Below are 15,878 nucleotides of genomic sequence, written 5' to 3'. Positions count from 1 at the left end.
TGTGAAATCTACCAGACAGGGATTCTCAAGTCAGTTTTCTATGGCTTCAGATATGGACAATCTACTGACATTACAATTTACAATGTATTCCAGCTTCACTGCTTCATATCAGTCTGCAACATCAATTGGCAGGGAAAAATATTCTAACACCGAAGTTTTTGACAGTTTGCCACATACATGATTGTGAGAACAAGCTCATCGGGGTTCAGCTTTATTGGTTTTGACCATGTAATTCACATAGATTCATAGAATAGAATCATAGAATCTGTACAGTATGGAAGCAGGCTATTTGGCCCAACAGGTTCACACCATCCCTCCCAAGGCCCTTCCGCCTACTGTAACCCTACATTTCCCATGGCTTATCCACCTAGCCTGCACGTGCTTGGACGCAGTGGACAATTTAGCACGACCAATCCTCCTAACCACCACATGAAGTCCTCCTACCAATAAAGATAGGATATTGCAGCAGGAAAGCATAGAATCTCTGTTATTGGACATCATAACATTCAATCCAATGACATTCCAAAAGCCTAGCTCAGTGGAAATGTTTCTGGCTGGACCCAAACAGAGAAGTTTTCATCATCAGGCAATCTCATATCTAAGAAGATTAAGTCAAAAACCTGCAGAAAAAGATGATTTGAGCAGAATGTAGCATCAAAATATAACTGTAGCATCCAGTTTAATGTACAGGAAGCAGCTCTCCCATGTTGAACAACTGACAGTTTTGTTTCTTATTCATTCATTAGTTTTAATTGATAGAGATTCTGTATGTAGCATTGCAAGCCTTTCTTCAAGGTCAGGTTATAGTGTCATGTCTGTATTGCTGCACAGAACGCTATGCAAAAGGTGACTTGGTGGAGTCTGGCTTGTACTGCTGAAGTCTGCTGCCATATCGGTTACAGAGTTTGAGGTTCTGACAGACCTCTGAAGTAGGTGGAACTCCAACTTGGACCTTCTAGTCCTTCCAGAGATAAGGAGACTACCACTGCAAATAGGGCTCTCAGCCCAATGATTAGCCCTTTCCTGTAAAATGACCATGGTGATGTGGCTATTTCCTCCTGTCACCTTCGTTAAGAGGCTGACTTTGAAGGAAAGGCACTGCTGCAATTCGAATTCAGAATCTCCTGTGTACGAGCAAATTTCTTAAATTCTACTAGGATTTGTGGGCTAAATAACTGAGATAGAGTTAAAAATCTCAACACCAGGTTATCGTCCAACAGGTAACCTGGTGTTGAGATTTTTAACCTTGTCCACCCCAGTCCAACACCTGCACCTCCAAATCATTACTTCGACCTAAATCATAACATAGTCTTCTGCCTTGATTTGCTTTGGACATAGGCAGTATAAACCAGTTATGACCCAGCTGAAATTAGTTATGCTGTTGATTCCTGAAAAGTAACTGCAATGTGAATATATCAACCAATCCCTGTGTTGCATTTAATAAATTCCACTTAACAGTAAAATTTCTTTTCAGTTTAAATCTAGCTGTTGGCCTTATAGTTTCAGATTTAGTTAGTGTTGGCCTTCTCTTGGCTCAAGATCTGCTAGGACCTATTGTACAGGAATTGACTGTTTGTACAGAGTTAATCGTTACATGATCGCTTGTTGGTAATGCCGTTACCACAACCTGTCTGAGTCCCTGGCATTGTGCCTGAGTGGTAGGCTGTTCGATCATGGGAGCTATCACAGTCAAGCTAGACTCTGGTCATTTGTCCATACGTTCTTATGTTGGTAAAAGAAGTCAAATTTTTTACTCTTTCTCAGTAATAAGTGTTAATCAACTTTGCACCCACGCAATCTGCAGTTTTATAGGACTTGTGTCTCTTTAATAGTGGTAGGCTTTAAAAGAGGATTTTCAGTTCTCAAAGTTGATTACCAGATTTATAGGTTAAGATACCCATCATTATCATTTATCAAACAGATGTGCTATCACTTTAAGGAGAAGTCCTGTTTTTAAACTACTGATCTTTTGTTTAATTCAATTATTCAAGTTGCTGCTTTCAGTATAATGACTTTGACAGAGCTCTCACCAAGTAGTACTTCACCCTAGTGGTAAAGGCCTTAAAACCAACTCCATTGCAATCTGAAATTGTACGGCTGGATCATCTTAACAGTTCAAGTAGATATAAAACAAAGTATGATATTTCCATTGTTGCGTTTCTTTGATTATCCTACCGAATTCTATATTACTTGTAGTTTTCTCTTAAATTTTTAAAGATGTTTGAAATATATATGGGAGAGATACGGTGAAAAATTCAACGTTCAGCTAATCTAGAATGACTATGACTCTATAATGTTATGGCTATGGTTAGTACTCAGCGACTTTTAATTTTTGCACTGAAAAGATTTGTCATTTGATGCTAAAGACAGCTTTGCTAAACCCAGCATGAAGCCTCTTGATTTTATACACCTATTTATAGTCAGCTAAATACTTATAATGACAAATTCTCATTCTTTCACAACAGAATTGGAGCAAATAATGCAGGTAGCTTAACAAAAGTGGAATTTGCTCTTCTAATAATCGTATATTCACAACCTTAAGGGGAGAGTTACTGGATAGTGATCATTATCAACACCACCTACAGCATTTTTTTCTGTTTCCCTAGTTCCAGACTACTGCAGTTGTATTAACCCACTTATAGATATTTTTAATCATCCTGTTATGCCACATCTCTGGAGCAGGTTGGACTTGAGCCAGATCTCCTGGCTCACAGGGAGAGACACTGCCACAAGACCCCATTATATAGATGTTTTGAATCAACGCCTCTCTAGACCAGATGGGACTTGAACCCAGGGCTTAGGGGCGCTACCAATATGTACCACAGGAGCCCTTTAACTGACTTAAACCCTAACTTATATCAGATATCTGTACGTGAATGAGGCATCAAACATGCCCTGGTCTGACTAATTTAGAGGGTACCTCAGGCTAATCCTCACTGAAAATCAGGCTGGTATAGAAATTAAATGGTTGGGGAAGGAGAAAGGAAACAGCCCATTGTGTGGAAAATAACTTTGTCTTGATTCCAGGAGAATAAGAAAATCAAGCTTCACTTTGAATTATTGAAATGAAAAATCTGGTAAAAAGCTAGACTCAGTAAGCCTGTCATTGAAAAGCACCATCTGGTTCTCTGATATCCTTTCAGAAAAGCAATCTCCCATCCTTACCTGGTCAGACCTGCATGTGACTCCAGACCCATTGAAATGTATGGACTCTTACCTACTCTCAGCATATAAAGCTGGGCCACAAGCAATGCCAATATCCCGTGAATGTATTTCAAAAAATGTACAGACCTAAAATACACACACTCGTCATCTAAATCTTAAAATAAAATACCAAATATTTAAATTATTCAAATGCAGAATGATACACACTTTTTACTGATATACTTCCGTTATCTAATTTTATAATTTAAAAAATTGGATTTTCTTTGTTAGTGCTTCCAATTCTTTACACCTCTATCTGTAAAGAATTATCAAAGTTTTAATGAAATTGAAATTTTGAATCTTTCTACTTGTTAATGTCTGAGTAAACCTGACTGCTCAGTGCACTGAGTGATATTTTGTTGGGAGCAAGAGAGTTCATGGAATGAAAAGAAACCTGCTTTGGACCCACGTGCAGACTTCTGCTTGATAATTAAATAAACAGAAATGTCCGCACATGCACGCTTTTGTCATGATCAGCATGTGAAAATGGAAAAATGCAACACAACTATTTGAAATTTGTTGTACTGTTGTGAATTAAAGTAAATTATTAGTCTGCTTCTGCAAATCTGCCCTGAAAGTACCTTGCAAAAGTCTTGTGTTTGGTGTTGTAAAAGTATCTTCTTTTGTGTTTATTTGTGCAGGTGCTCTTTTTCTGGAATTTCATTCGTAACTTGTTTAGTGCAGGGGTGGAAAAATTGTTCTGGGAATTAACTCTGTAGAGCCATCTCCATTAGTTGGATTTTTAAGAGCTAGGTGGTAGGTTAGAAAAAAGGGCTGCAAATTTGATATCCAGACATGTGTTCTAATTGGACAAATGTTTATGACCCTTCCAACTATTATTCCAGTGTATACAGATTTGGAACTGAGAGAGCTTGCTATGTCACATTCCTGATGCCGGACAATTCACAAGACAATTTTTAAGATTAAATGTATTTGTTCACGATCAGATACTTTGTGTTCTCCTTTTTTCAATCTCCTTCCACCTTGCAACAAATACTTCTCTTAGTTAAATTCATTGACTTAACCATTATGCTAATGTAGCATCAAATCATTCCTAAGGTGAAGTTCACAATGTTATCTTGAGAACACTTGAGGGCAGAAAAACAAAAAGCGATTAAAAGCTAGAAGTTCCCTTCAAGGTTCTATATTAAGACTTACAGGGATTAATTGGCTCTGCAGTAGTTAGAGAAGTTAGAACTTCATTCCCTGATCCTCACTTTTTCCACTACCTTGTTGGCTATGGTGGTTTACTAACTTAAGTGTAGAAAACGTTTAAATGATGATCTTAATTTTGGTAGTGTGAAATGTACTATGTGTTGTATTTGTAATTCATCCTTTCTACTGTGGTTAAATTCATGAACTTTTTTCTCTCCTTTTCTTCTCGTCATCTCATCCCTTTGGTTACTTGGGGTGAATTGTCCTGAAAACCTTTGATGAACTGTAGAGACCTTTGGTATGCGTGTTATTTCGTAAGAAGCCCAAAGTCATAGAAAGTCAATTTTTTGAAAACATTAAAATGAAGTGCCTTAGCGAAAATATTAGTTAGAATTAAATGAAAGACGAGCACTAAAGAAATTACAAGTTTTCATTTGCATAGCGTATATTTCATCTACAATTAAATGTCAAAATGGTCCCACATAGTTTAGAGAAAACCATGCATATAAACTTCTGATTTTTGAAATGTAAATCATGCAAAAAATGCATCAATTTTATATTTCCTGCTGAACATTTATTGGCATTACTATAAAAGTCATCTACTTTCTCAGGATCTGTGCAGCGACCCTAACCATGCTTGACCTAAACAAGAAAAGGGATCACTTTTCAATGGTGATTTGATTTGAGATCTAAAAGTTGCAACAGATCAGAAGAAAGTCAGATTGACCTTTCACAAATTGTCTTTACAGAAATCAAAAATTCAACCTTCTGTGACTATGAGCAGCTTTGTTTTGCATTGTTTCATAGCTATTGTGTGTCTTTGCCTGTGGTCATTATGCATTCCAATTCATTGCTGAATAGCTGTTAACATTAAAACTTGCTTGCCTAGCTGCTGCTTTGGGTTTTGTTTTTTTAAAAGTTGTGTGTTGCGAACTAGTAGCACTCGCTACAAGTTCTGATTAAAATACTCAACTGAGAAGCTTAAAATGTGTGCAAAAGAAATGTTAAAAAATATAGTTTGATATCTTGTGTATAAGTAGTTTTACATGTCTGGTGATCTTTAAGAAGATTTGATTTTAAATATTTATATTTGCTATGATATACTACTTATACACTTGATACTGTAATTGTCGTTTTCATAAGCTATGCTTCTAACATCTCCTTTATTATTTTAACCATAAATCTATCTTTGTTTTATAGTGAAAGAGTTCTTAGCCAAAGCCAAAGAAGATTTCTTAAGAAAATGGGAAAGTCCACCACAGGTATGTGTTGGATTGTTATGCTCCTACATTAATGCCTAATATCAATGATGTGCAGGAATGACTTCAAGGCCACTTGTAGGATGAAATCAGAGGGGAGGGAACTGAGAACATTGGGTGTTTGTGTATACACTGAATCCATCTCTTGTTTATATTGAAGTGTCTCTAGCAGTAAATCGCACATGAAGTTTTGGACAGTACCAGGCTTACATCTGTGGTCTTTGCTCTGTAAAAGACCAGAGGACTCAACGTAGAATTCTCCGATTTCAAATAACGTCCCTCCCCATTCCTTGAATCCCTTCCCAGCCCTTCTCCCTCCCTTCCACTGCTCCCTGCCACCAACTGAATTAATTCCTTCCATTGACCAACCAGGTCATGCCCTCTGCCTATCTTCACCTATCCCCACTTCATCACCCTGTCCCCACCTTCCCCTTTATCTGCAACTTCCCCACCCCCTCCCACCCCCATCCCTTCAGGATGGTTACACCCAAAACATCAACTTCTGCATCTCCTGATGCTGCCTGGCCTGCGGTGTTCTTTCGGCCTGCTTCCTGTCTACTTTACTCTGTAAAAAAAAAACGCAGACTTCCTCACCAGATCAAGAAAGAATGGAAAATAGTTGAGACTGAGGCAGTCTGATGTTGTCAAGGGATTATTACTTTGCAAATGATTGCCCACACGTTTTCCTTGAGCTCAAATGTGAGGTGCATTCTTCACTCGAGTAGAAAGTTTAAAAGTAATGGGAGCTGTGAACTTAATAAATATCCAAGCAGGAATTTACTGTTGGAACATACCTTGGGTGACCCACTAAAATCTAATACTAAAAATATCAAGGTCAGGTTTTTGCACTTTTTCTTTCTTTTGAACCTTTGGGCTGCAATAATAACAGCATGAGAACCTTCGGATGTGGTTAGCTTTTACTTTGGGTACCGTACAAGTAGATTTAGCAGAGCATTTCCTCACATTTTAATCATTGGTAACTGGGTTTTTCGAGCAACAGCTCCAAATGTTAAGTTGTAATTTCTTTAAACTTCTCCTGTGAGGTTTTCACCCAGTTTTTTACCCACTCTTTTCTTTTTATACACCTGATAGCACTTGCTGGTATGTGGTACCAACTGTCACCTGGCTACATTGGTCACGTAGCTATTTTTCAGGCAAAACACCGAAGAGAAACTATTAAAACCAAGCCAAGTTCTTCCGATAATCAGCATTTATTGAACAAAGAGCATATTTGATGGGCCAAATGGCCAACTCCTGCATCTTATGAACTTACAGTCACACGTGCTGCAATGTTCAGAGGAAGCTAACCGCAATTAGGCGCAGGCATCTGACTTTTTCCTTACTTAGATCTAAAATAGATCTAAACAACCAAATTAGTGCTATTCGATATGTAATCAGCAAAATTGACTTGGCACAGTGGTAGCTGATGGTTTCAGCCCTTTTAGAATTTAAGTATGTGGGTCTGTAATCTTCACTGGCTTGTTAATGCCTTTGCAGGCTACTCATACTCTGATTTTTCCAAAGTTAAATGGCATTGAAATTAGACCAGTTGATTTATTGCTGTCATTCAATATATATTATCTGACGAACTAGTGGGCAAAATGTCTATCATTGGACATTTATTAATCAGTACTTTGTAGAAGCATTGATGCATCTATTTTGATGATTCGTGAGATTAGGTCAGAAGATTTAGACCATTTGGCTGATTGAGACTGCTGCACCATTTGATTATGGCTAATGGTGCAGCAGGTCAGGAAGCAACCAAGGAGCAGGAGAATCGATGTTTCTGGCATGAGCCCGAATTCCTGAAGAAGGGCTCATGCCCAAAACGGCGATTCCCCTGCTCCTTGGATGCTGCCTGACCTGCTGCGCCTTTCCAGCAACACAGTTTCAGCTCTGATCTCCAGCATCTGCAGTCCTCACTTTCTCCTAATGTTATTCAAGCCCATTCTCCTGCCATCTCCCTGTCACCTTTGACCTCTTTGCCAATCAGGAATCTATCTATCTCTATCTTAAATTCACTCAGTGACCGCAATGGATTCACCACTTTCTGGCTGAAGAAATTCCTCCTTATCTCCATTCTAAAGGGTTGTCCTTTCACTCTGAGGCTGGGTCCTCAGGTCCTAGTCTGTCCTACAAGTGGAATTGTCTTTTCAGTGTCTGTTCGATCCAACCCTCTTGTATTCTGTAAGTTTCAATCAGATCCCCTCACCCCATCCTCACAAACTCCAAGTACAGACCCAGAGTCTTCAACTGCTTCTCATATGACATGCCCTTCATCCCCAGGATCATTCTTGTAAACCTCCACTGGGCCCCCTCCAACACCAATTTCCTTTAGGAAAGGCTCCGGCCCGGAACATAGTTTTTCCTGCTCCCTTGGATACTGCCTGACCTGCTGTGCTTTTCCAGCAACACACACTCCACTCTGATCTTCAGCATCTGCAGACCTCATTGCAGCCTCTAACACCAGTACATTCTTCCTTCGAGACGGGGCACTCTCAATATTCCAAATGCAGTCTGACCAGAGCCTTAGGAGAAAGTGAGGACTGCAGATGCTGGAGATCAGAGCTGAAAATGTGTTGCTGGAAAAGCGCAGCAGGTCAGGCAGCATCCGAGGAGCAGGAGAATCGATGTTTCGGGCATGAGCCCGAATTCCTGAAGAAGGGATCATGCCCGAAACGTCGATTCTCCTGCTCCTTGGATGCTGCCTGACCTGCTGCGCTGATCAGAGCCTTACACAATCTCAGTGGTGTATCTCTGCTGTTGTATTATAGCCCTCTCAAAATGAATTCTAGCATTGCACACTACTGCCTTTTCTGTTGTAAAACAAAAGCAGGGAATGCTGGAGAAAATCGGAAGGTTTGGTGTTATCTGTAGAGAGAAAGCAGAGTTATTGTTTTGAGTCTAGTAACCTTCGAATTGTTTTGTTTGTGCTCTTTACTTTTGAATGCCCGGTTGTTGGGTTCTTTTCCTGAGGTTTCGCACATGAGATGCAATTCGCGCACACCAACTTCTGCAAACAGTTAAAGTTTATTAAAGCTTGTACAAGCTAGTTGACCCCATCGCAGGCTGCAAGGTTGAGTCAAAGTGAGGCCCTGAACAAAGAAAACATATCCCCTTTATACAGATTAGTTGGCCATGTCTACAGATGCTCTGGCTGCTCCCCCACAGTCACATGCCACTATAGACAGACCCCAGTTACTCCCGGTCTCATGTTACCCCAGGTACAATGGCAGGATGAGATCATCCTCTGAGATAATGGAAATGCTAATACCCTTATCCTGGGGAATCGATATGCAGACTATTTCCTGACTCAGTGATTACCCAAGACAATGCACATGCCACATAACAAGCTTCAAGGGATGGCCAGAAAGCATTTCTGGATGGAAGAGATTGAATGATAGTTTAACTTGCCATTAGCAAGCAGCAAATGACTGTGTCTAAATGAAGTGTGAATTACAATGGATGGTCATCTGTATTCTTTCATGTTTGTGGTCCCCACTCAAAGACCGTGCAGTTTAACCCTTTAATATTAGATTTAATATAAGAAGAGCAGAGCAGTAGTAATTGGGGACTCGATAGTTCGGGGCACAGATAGGCGGTTTTGTGGGAACGAGAGGGACTCACGTTTGGTATGTTGCCTCCCAGGTGCAAGGGTACGTGATGTCTCTGATCGTGTTTTCCGTGTCCTGGAGGGGGTCCATATTGGCACCAACGACATAGGTAGGAGGAGTGCCGAGGATGTTAGACAGGCTTTCAGGGAGCTAGGTTGGAAGCTCAGAGTTAGAACGAACAGAGTTGTTGTCTCTGGTTTGTTACCCGTGCCACGTGATAGAGATTCGAGGAATAGGGAAAGAGAACACTTAAATGCGTGGCTACAGGGATGGTTCAGGAGGGAGGGATTCCGGTTTTTGGATAACTGGGGTTCTTTCTGGGACAGTGGGACCTCTATAAACAGGATGGTCTACACCTGAATCTGAGGGGCACCAGTGTCCTTGGGGGGAGGTTTGCTAGTGCTCTTGGGGGGGGGTTTAAACTAACTCTGCAGGGGCATGGGAACCCAGATTGTAGCTTCAGGGTGCAGGGCCTGGAGTGTAGGGAGGTTAGGAACATGGCATCAATTTCAAAGGAGGGTGCCTGTAAACAGGAAAGTGGCTTGAAGTGTGTATACTTCAATGCAAGAAGTATACGAAATAAGGTAGGTGAACTTGCAGCGTGGGTTGGTACCAGGGACTTCGATGTTGTGGCTATTACGGAGACATGGCTAGAACAGGGACAGGATTGGCTGTTGCAGGTTCCAGGATTTAAATGTTTTAGTAGGGTCAGAGGTGGGGGTAAAAGAGGGGGAGGTGTGGCATTGCTTGTCAAAGATAGTATTACAGTGGTGGAAAGGACGATGGATGAGGACTTGCCATCTGAGGTAGTTTGGGCTGAGGTTAGGAATAGGAAAGGTGAGGTCACCCTGTTAGGAGTCTTTTACAGGCCTCCTAATAGTCCTAGAATCATTGAAGAAAGGATAGGGAAGGTGATTCAGGAGATGAGTGACAGTAATAGGGTGGTTGTTATGGGGGACTTTAACTTTCCTGATATTGATTGGGAAAGCTATAGCTCAAGTTCGTTAGATGGGTCAGTGTTTGTTCAATGTGTGCAGGAGAGTTTCCTGACACAATATGTAGACAGGCCAACAAGAGGTGAGGCCATACTGGATTTGGTTCTGGGTAACGAACCAGGCCAGGTGTTAGAATTAGAGGTAGGTGAGCACTTTGGGGATAGTGACCATAATTCGGTGATTTTTACTCTCGTGATGGAGAGGGATAAGTGTGTACAACAGGGCAAGAGTTATAGCTGGGGTCAGGGAAATTATGATGCGGTGAGGCATGACTTAGGATGTGTGGCTTGGAAAAGTAGACTCCAAGGCAAGAGTCTAGGCCTTCCTGAAGAAGGGCATGTGCCCGAAACGTCGAATCTTCTGTTCCCTAGATGCTGCCTGACCTGCTGTGCTGTTCCAGCAATAAAGTTTCAGCTTTGATCTCCAGCGTCTGCAGACCTCACTTTCTCCTCCAAGGCAAGAGTGTAAATGATATGTGGAGCTTGTTCAAGGAGCAACTATTGAGTGTCCTTGATAATTATGTACCTGTCAGGCAGGGAGGAAAGGGTCGTGCGAGGGAGCCGTGGTTTAATAAGGAATTGGAATCCCTTGTTAAATGGAAGAGGGCGGCCTATCTCAAGATGAGACGTGAAGGTTCAATTGGGGCGATTGAGAGTTATAGGGTAGCCAGGAAGGACCTGAAGAGAGAGCTAAGAGCAGCAAGGAGGGGACATGAAAGGTCCTTAGTCGGTAGGATTAGGGAAAACCCTAAGGCTTTCTATAGGTATGTTAGGAATAAAAGAATGACTAGGGTAGGAATAGGTCCAGTCAAGGATAGTAGTGGGAAGTTGCGTGTGGAGGCGGAAGAGATTGGGGAGACACTGAATGAATACTTTTCTTCAGTATTTACTCAGGAACAGGGCATTGTCGTCGATGTGAATACTGAGTCACAAATAAGTAGAATGGATGGCTTTGAGGTATGTAGAGAAGAGGTGTTGGAAATCCTGGAAAAGGTGAAAATAGATAAGTCCCCTGGGCCTGATGGCATTTATCCTAGGATTCTCTGGGAATCAAGGGAGGAGATTGCAGAGCCATTGGCCTTGATTTTTATGTCCTCTTTGTCTACAGGAGTAGTGCCAGAAGACTGGAGGATAGCAAATGTGGTTCCCTTGTTCAAAAAGGGGAGTAGGGATAACCCTAGTAACTATAGGCCGGTGAGTCTCACTTCTGTTGTGGGCAAAGTCTTAGAGAGAATTGTAAGGGATAGGATTTATGCATATCTGGATAGGAATAATGTGATCAAGGATAGTCAGCATGGTTTTGTGAAGGGCAGGTTCGTGCCTCACAAACCTTATTGAATTCTTTGAAAAGGTGACGAAGGAGGTTGATGAGGGGAAAGCGGTAGATGTGGTATATATGGATTTTAGTAAGGCGTTTGATAAGGTTCCCCATGGTAGGCTACTGCAGAAAATACGGAGATATGGCATTGAGGGTGAGTTGGAGGTTTGGATTAGGAATTGGCTGGATGGAAGAAGACAGAGGGTAGTAGTTGATGGCAAAGTTTCTTCATGGAGTGCCATCACTAGCGGTGTTCCGCAAGGATCTGTTTTGGGACCATTGCTGTTTGTCATTTTTATAAATGACCTGGAAGAGGGGTTAGAAGGTTGGGTGAGCAAGTTTGCGGATGATACGAAAGTCGGAGGAGTTGTTGACAGTGAGGAAGGATGTGGCAGGTTACAGCAGGATGTAGAGAAGCTGCAGAGCTGGGCAGAAAGGTGGCAAATGGAATTCAATGTAGCTAAGTGTGAGGTGATTCACTTTGGGGAGAATAACAAAAAGATGGGGTACTGGGCTAATGGTCGGATACTTGGTCGTGTGGATGAGCAGAGGGATCTTGGTATCCATGTACACAGATCTCTGAAAGTTGCCACCCAGGTAAATAGTGCGGTGAGGAAGGCATATGGCGTACTGGCTTTTATTGGGAGAGGAATTGAGTTCCGGAGTCCTGAGGTCATGATGCAGTTGTATAAGACTCTGGTGCGGCCGCATCTGGAATATTGTGTGCAGTTTTGGTCGCCATACTATAGGAAGGATGTGGAGGCACTGGAACGGGTGCAGAGGAGGTTTACCAGGATGTTGCCTGGTATGGAAGGAAGATCGTATGAGGAAAGACTGAGACACTTGGGGCTGTTTTCATTAGAGAAAAGAAGGTTTAGGGGTGACTTGATTGAGGTGTACAAGATGATTAGGGGGTTAGATAGGGTTGACAGTGTGAACCTTTTCCCGCGTATGGAGTCGGGTATTACAAGGGGGCATAACTTTAAATTAAGGGGGGGTAGATATAGGACTGAAGTTAGGGGTAGGTTCTTCACTCAGCGAGTCGTAAGTTCATGGAATGCCCTGCCAGTAGCAGTGGTGGACTCTCCCTCTTTATGGGCATTTAAGCGGGCATTGGATAGGTATATGGAGGATAGTGGGTTAGTATAGGTTAGGTGGGCTTGGATCGGCGCAACATCGAGGGCCAAAGGGCCTGTACTGCGCTGTATTCTTCTATGTTCTATGTTCTAATGTCCAGAGAGCTATTCCCATTTAATCTTTTAACATTACACAGTTGTGAAATCAATTTTGTAAAGGTGACTGACTGTGAGCACTAAGTAGTGTTTTCATAAGTTTCTAGTTATGCTATTAATTTATTTTTATGCTCTGAGTATCACTTTGGAATGGCTTGGAAACTTTGTGGGATGGCTTTTTACGGTTATCCTAAAGCACAGCACCTGCTCCAAGCTACATTTGTAATTCTGACTTTATGTTGGAGCTATGTACCTCATTTTGCAAAGATTAAAATAAAGAACAAAAGAGAAGTACAGCTCAGGAACAGGCCCTTCGGCCCTCCAAGCCTGTGCCGATCATTATGTCCTCACTAAAAAACAAACCTGCTCTTGTTCAGTCTGTATCCCTGTCTTCCCTCCCTCTTCATATAAACATCCAGATGCCTCTTAAATGTGGCCAATGTGCACCACCTTTTCCAGCAATGCGTTCCAGGCTCCTACCACTTTCTGCTTGAAAAGCTTTCCTCGCATATCTCCCTTAAACTTCCCCACTCTCACCTTGAACCTGTACCCTCTTGTAATTGAAACTGCAACCTGAGAAAAAGCCTCTGACTATCCACTCTATCTCTGCCTCATAATTGTGTAGACTTCTATCAGGTCTCCTCTCAGCGGTCATCTTCCCGGTGAAAACAACCCTAGTCTTTGTAACCTTCCTCATAGCCAATGCCTTCGAGACCAGGCAACATCATGGTGAACCTTCTCTGTACTCTCTCCAAAGCTTCCACATCCTTCTGGTAGGTGTGGTGATCAAAACTGCACACAATGCTCCAAATGCGGATTGACAAGGGTTTTAAAAAGCTGCAACATGGTTTGCCAACTCTGTACTTTATGCCCTGGCTGATAACGGCAAGTATGCCATATGCCTTCTTAATTACCTTGGCCACTCTTACAGAACTGTGGACCTGCATACCCAGATTCGCCTGTATGTTATTGTTCCAAGGATTCTGTCATTTACAATATAATTCACACCTAAACTTGATACTCCAAAATTCATCATCTCTCATTTGTCTAGCTTAAACTCCATCCTGCCATTTCTGTGCCCGAGACATCAATGGATTGGAGGGCTTGTCTTAGAAAGAGAGGTTGAGTGAGCTAGGACTTTTCACACTGGCGAGGAGGAGGAAGAGAGGTGACTTGATAGAGGTGTACAAGGTAATGAGAGGCAGAGTAGATACCCAGAGACTTTCGAGGAGAAAGTGAGGTCTGCAGATGCTGGAGATCAAAGTTGAAACTTTATTGCTGGAACAGCACAGCAGGTTAGGCACAGGCCCTTCCTGAAGAAGGGCCTGTGCCCGAAACGTCGAATCTCCTGTTCCCTGGATGCTGCCTAACCTGCTGTGCTGTTCCAGCAATAAAGTTTCAACCCAGAGACTTTCCCCAGGCCAAAAATGACTATCAACTGGGGTCATAATCTTAAGGTGATTGGAGGAAGATATGGGGAGATGTCACAGGTAAGTTCTTTACGCACAGAGTACTGGGTGCGTGGAATGCACTGCGAGTGGTGGTGGTGGTAGAGTCAGAGATATTAGGGACATTTAAGCAACTACTGGACAAGCACATGGACGGCAGTAAATTGAGGGGTGTGTCGGCTAGGTTGATCTTAGATTAAGATAAATACTCGGTACAACATCGTGGGCTGAAGGGTCTGTATTGTGCTTACTGTTCTATCTATCTATATCCGCTTTTATCCTTTCACAATCATCTGCGCTATCCGAATCAGTTCACCCACATTTTCTTCCAGAACATTTATATATATATTACAAACAACAGAGGATCTAAGACTGATCCCTGTGAAATACTACTAATTACCCGGTCTCCATTCTGAAAAACACCCTTCCATTGCTACCTTCCTATCTTCTATGACCAAGCCAGTTTTGTATCCGGCTAGCCAGCCTACTCTGAATCCCATGTGATTTTAGTTTTTTACAAATTTGGTGGACACACCTAACAAACTGCTCTCCATCTTCGCCCCTGGCTGTACGGGATTCTCAGCCAATAATGTGGAAAGTTGAAGTTACCCACCATAACCACCCTGCTTTTTACCACTCCTTTCAAGTATCTGACTGCATATGTGCTCCTCCGTCATCCTTGGCCTGTTGGGAGGTCTATAGACAACTCCCAATATTGTGACCCTTTTCTATTCCTGAGCTACATCCATAATGCCTCACTGAAAGATCCTTCCAATGTGTCCTCCCTGAACACAGCTGTGATGTGATCCCTAAACAGCATTGCGACTCCCCCACCCCTTTTGTTTCCCTTACTGTCCCATTTAAAACAGCGATAGCTAGGAATGTTAAGCTGCCAGTCATATGTCTCCTGACATTGCTCTGACACCTTCCAATGGTAAACTGGACAGAGTTGAAAAGTGTGGTACTGGAAGTACACAGCAGGTCGGGCAGCATCTGAGGAGCACGAGAATCAACATTTCAGGCATAAGCCCTTTATCAGGAATGTGGGGAAAGAGGCTGAGAGATAAATCGGGTGAGGGTGGGGGAAGGTAGTTGGAAAGACAATAGGTAGATACAGGTTGGGGGTGATGCTGATAGGTCGGAGGGGTGAGTGGACGGATAGGTGGAAAGGAAGATGAACAGGTAGGACAGTTCAAGAGGGTAGTGCCAGCTTGAATCTGGGATGGGGAGATGAGGAAAATGGTGAAATCGGCATTGATGTCGTGTGATTGGAGGGTCCCAAAGTGGACGATGAGGCATTCTTCCTCCTGGCGTCAGGTGGGTTGGATTTGGCAGTGGAGGCGGCTCAGGACTTGAGGAATGGGAAGGGAAGTTGAAGTGGTCAGCCACAGGTGGTGAGGTTGTTTGGTGCCTGTGTCCCAGAGATGTTCCACGAGTTGGCATCCTGTCTCCTCAATGTAGAGCACACCACATCGAGAGCAACGGACACAGTAGATAAGGTGTTTGGTTGTGCAGGAAAGTCTTTGCCAGATGTGGAAGGATCCTTTGGGGCCTTGGGCAGAAGTGAGGGGGGAGGTGTGGGTGCAGATTTGCACCCCCTCATCCTCACCTTCCACCCCACTAATCTCCGGATACAGCATGTTATCCTCTGCCA

The 15,878-nt window shown here is 42.5% G+C and overlaps 1 protein-coding gene across 3 annotated transcripts in view; it reads left to right on the top strand.

Moving 5' to 3' along the window:
* Positions 1-15,878, top strand: part of LOC122554117 (cAMP-dependent protein kinase catalytic subunit beta) — a 197,368-nt gene that overhangs the window by 134,742 nt on the left and 46,748 nt on the right. For all 3 annotated transcript variants that reach the window (XM_043698626.2, XM_087990385.1, XM_043698624.2), the window contains one exon: positions 5,560-5,621. In XM_043698626.2, coding sequence (XP_043554561.1) covers positions 5,560-5,621 — 62 coding nt within the window. The remainder of the gene's footprint in view (positions 1-5,559; positions 5,622-15,878) is intronic.

This window comes from Chiloscyllium plagiosum, unplaced genomic scaffold, assembly GCF_037043375.1.
Source record: "Chiloscyllium plagiosum isolate Xiang-an unplaced genomic scaffold, Cpla_swu_hap1 HiC_scaffold_9, whole genome shotgun sequence".
Taxonomy (NCBI): Eukaryota; Metazoa; Chordata; class Chondrichthyes; order Orectolobiformes; family Hemiscylliidae; genus Chiloscyllium; species Chiloscyllium plagiosum.
This window is presented reverse-complemented; position numbering and strand designations above follow the sequence as displayed.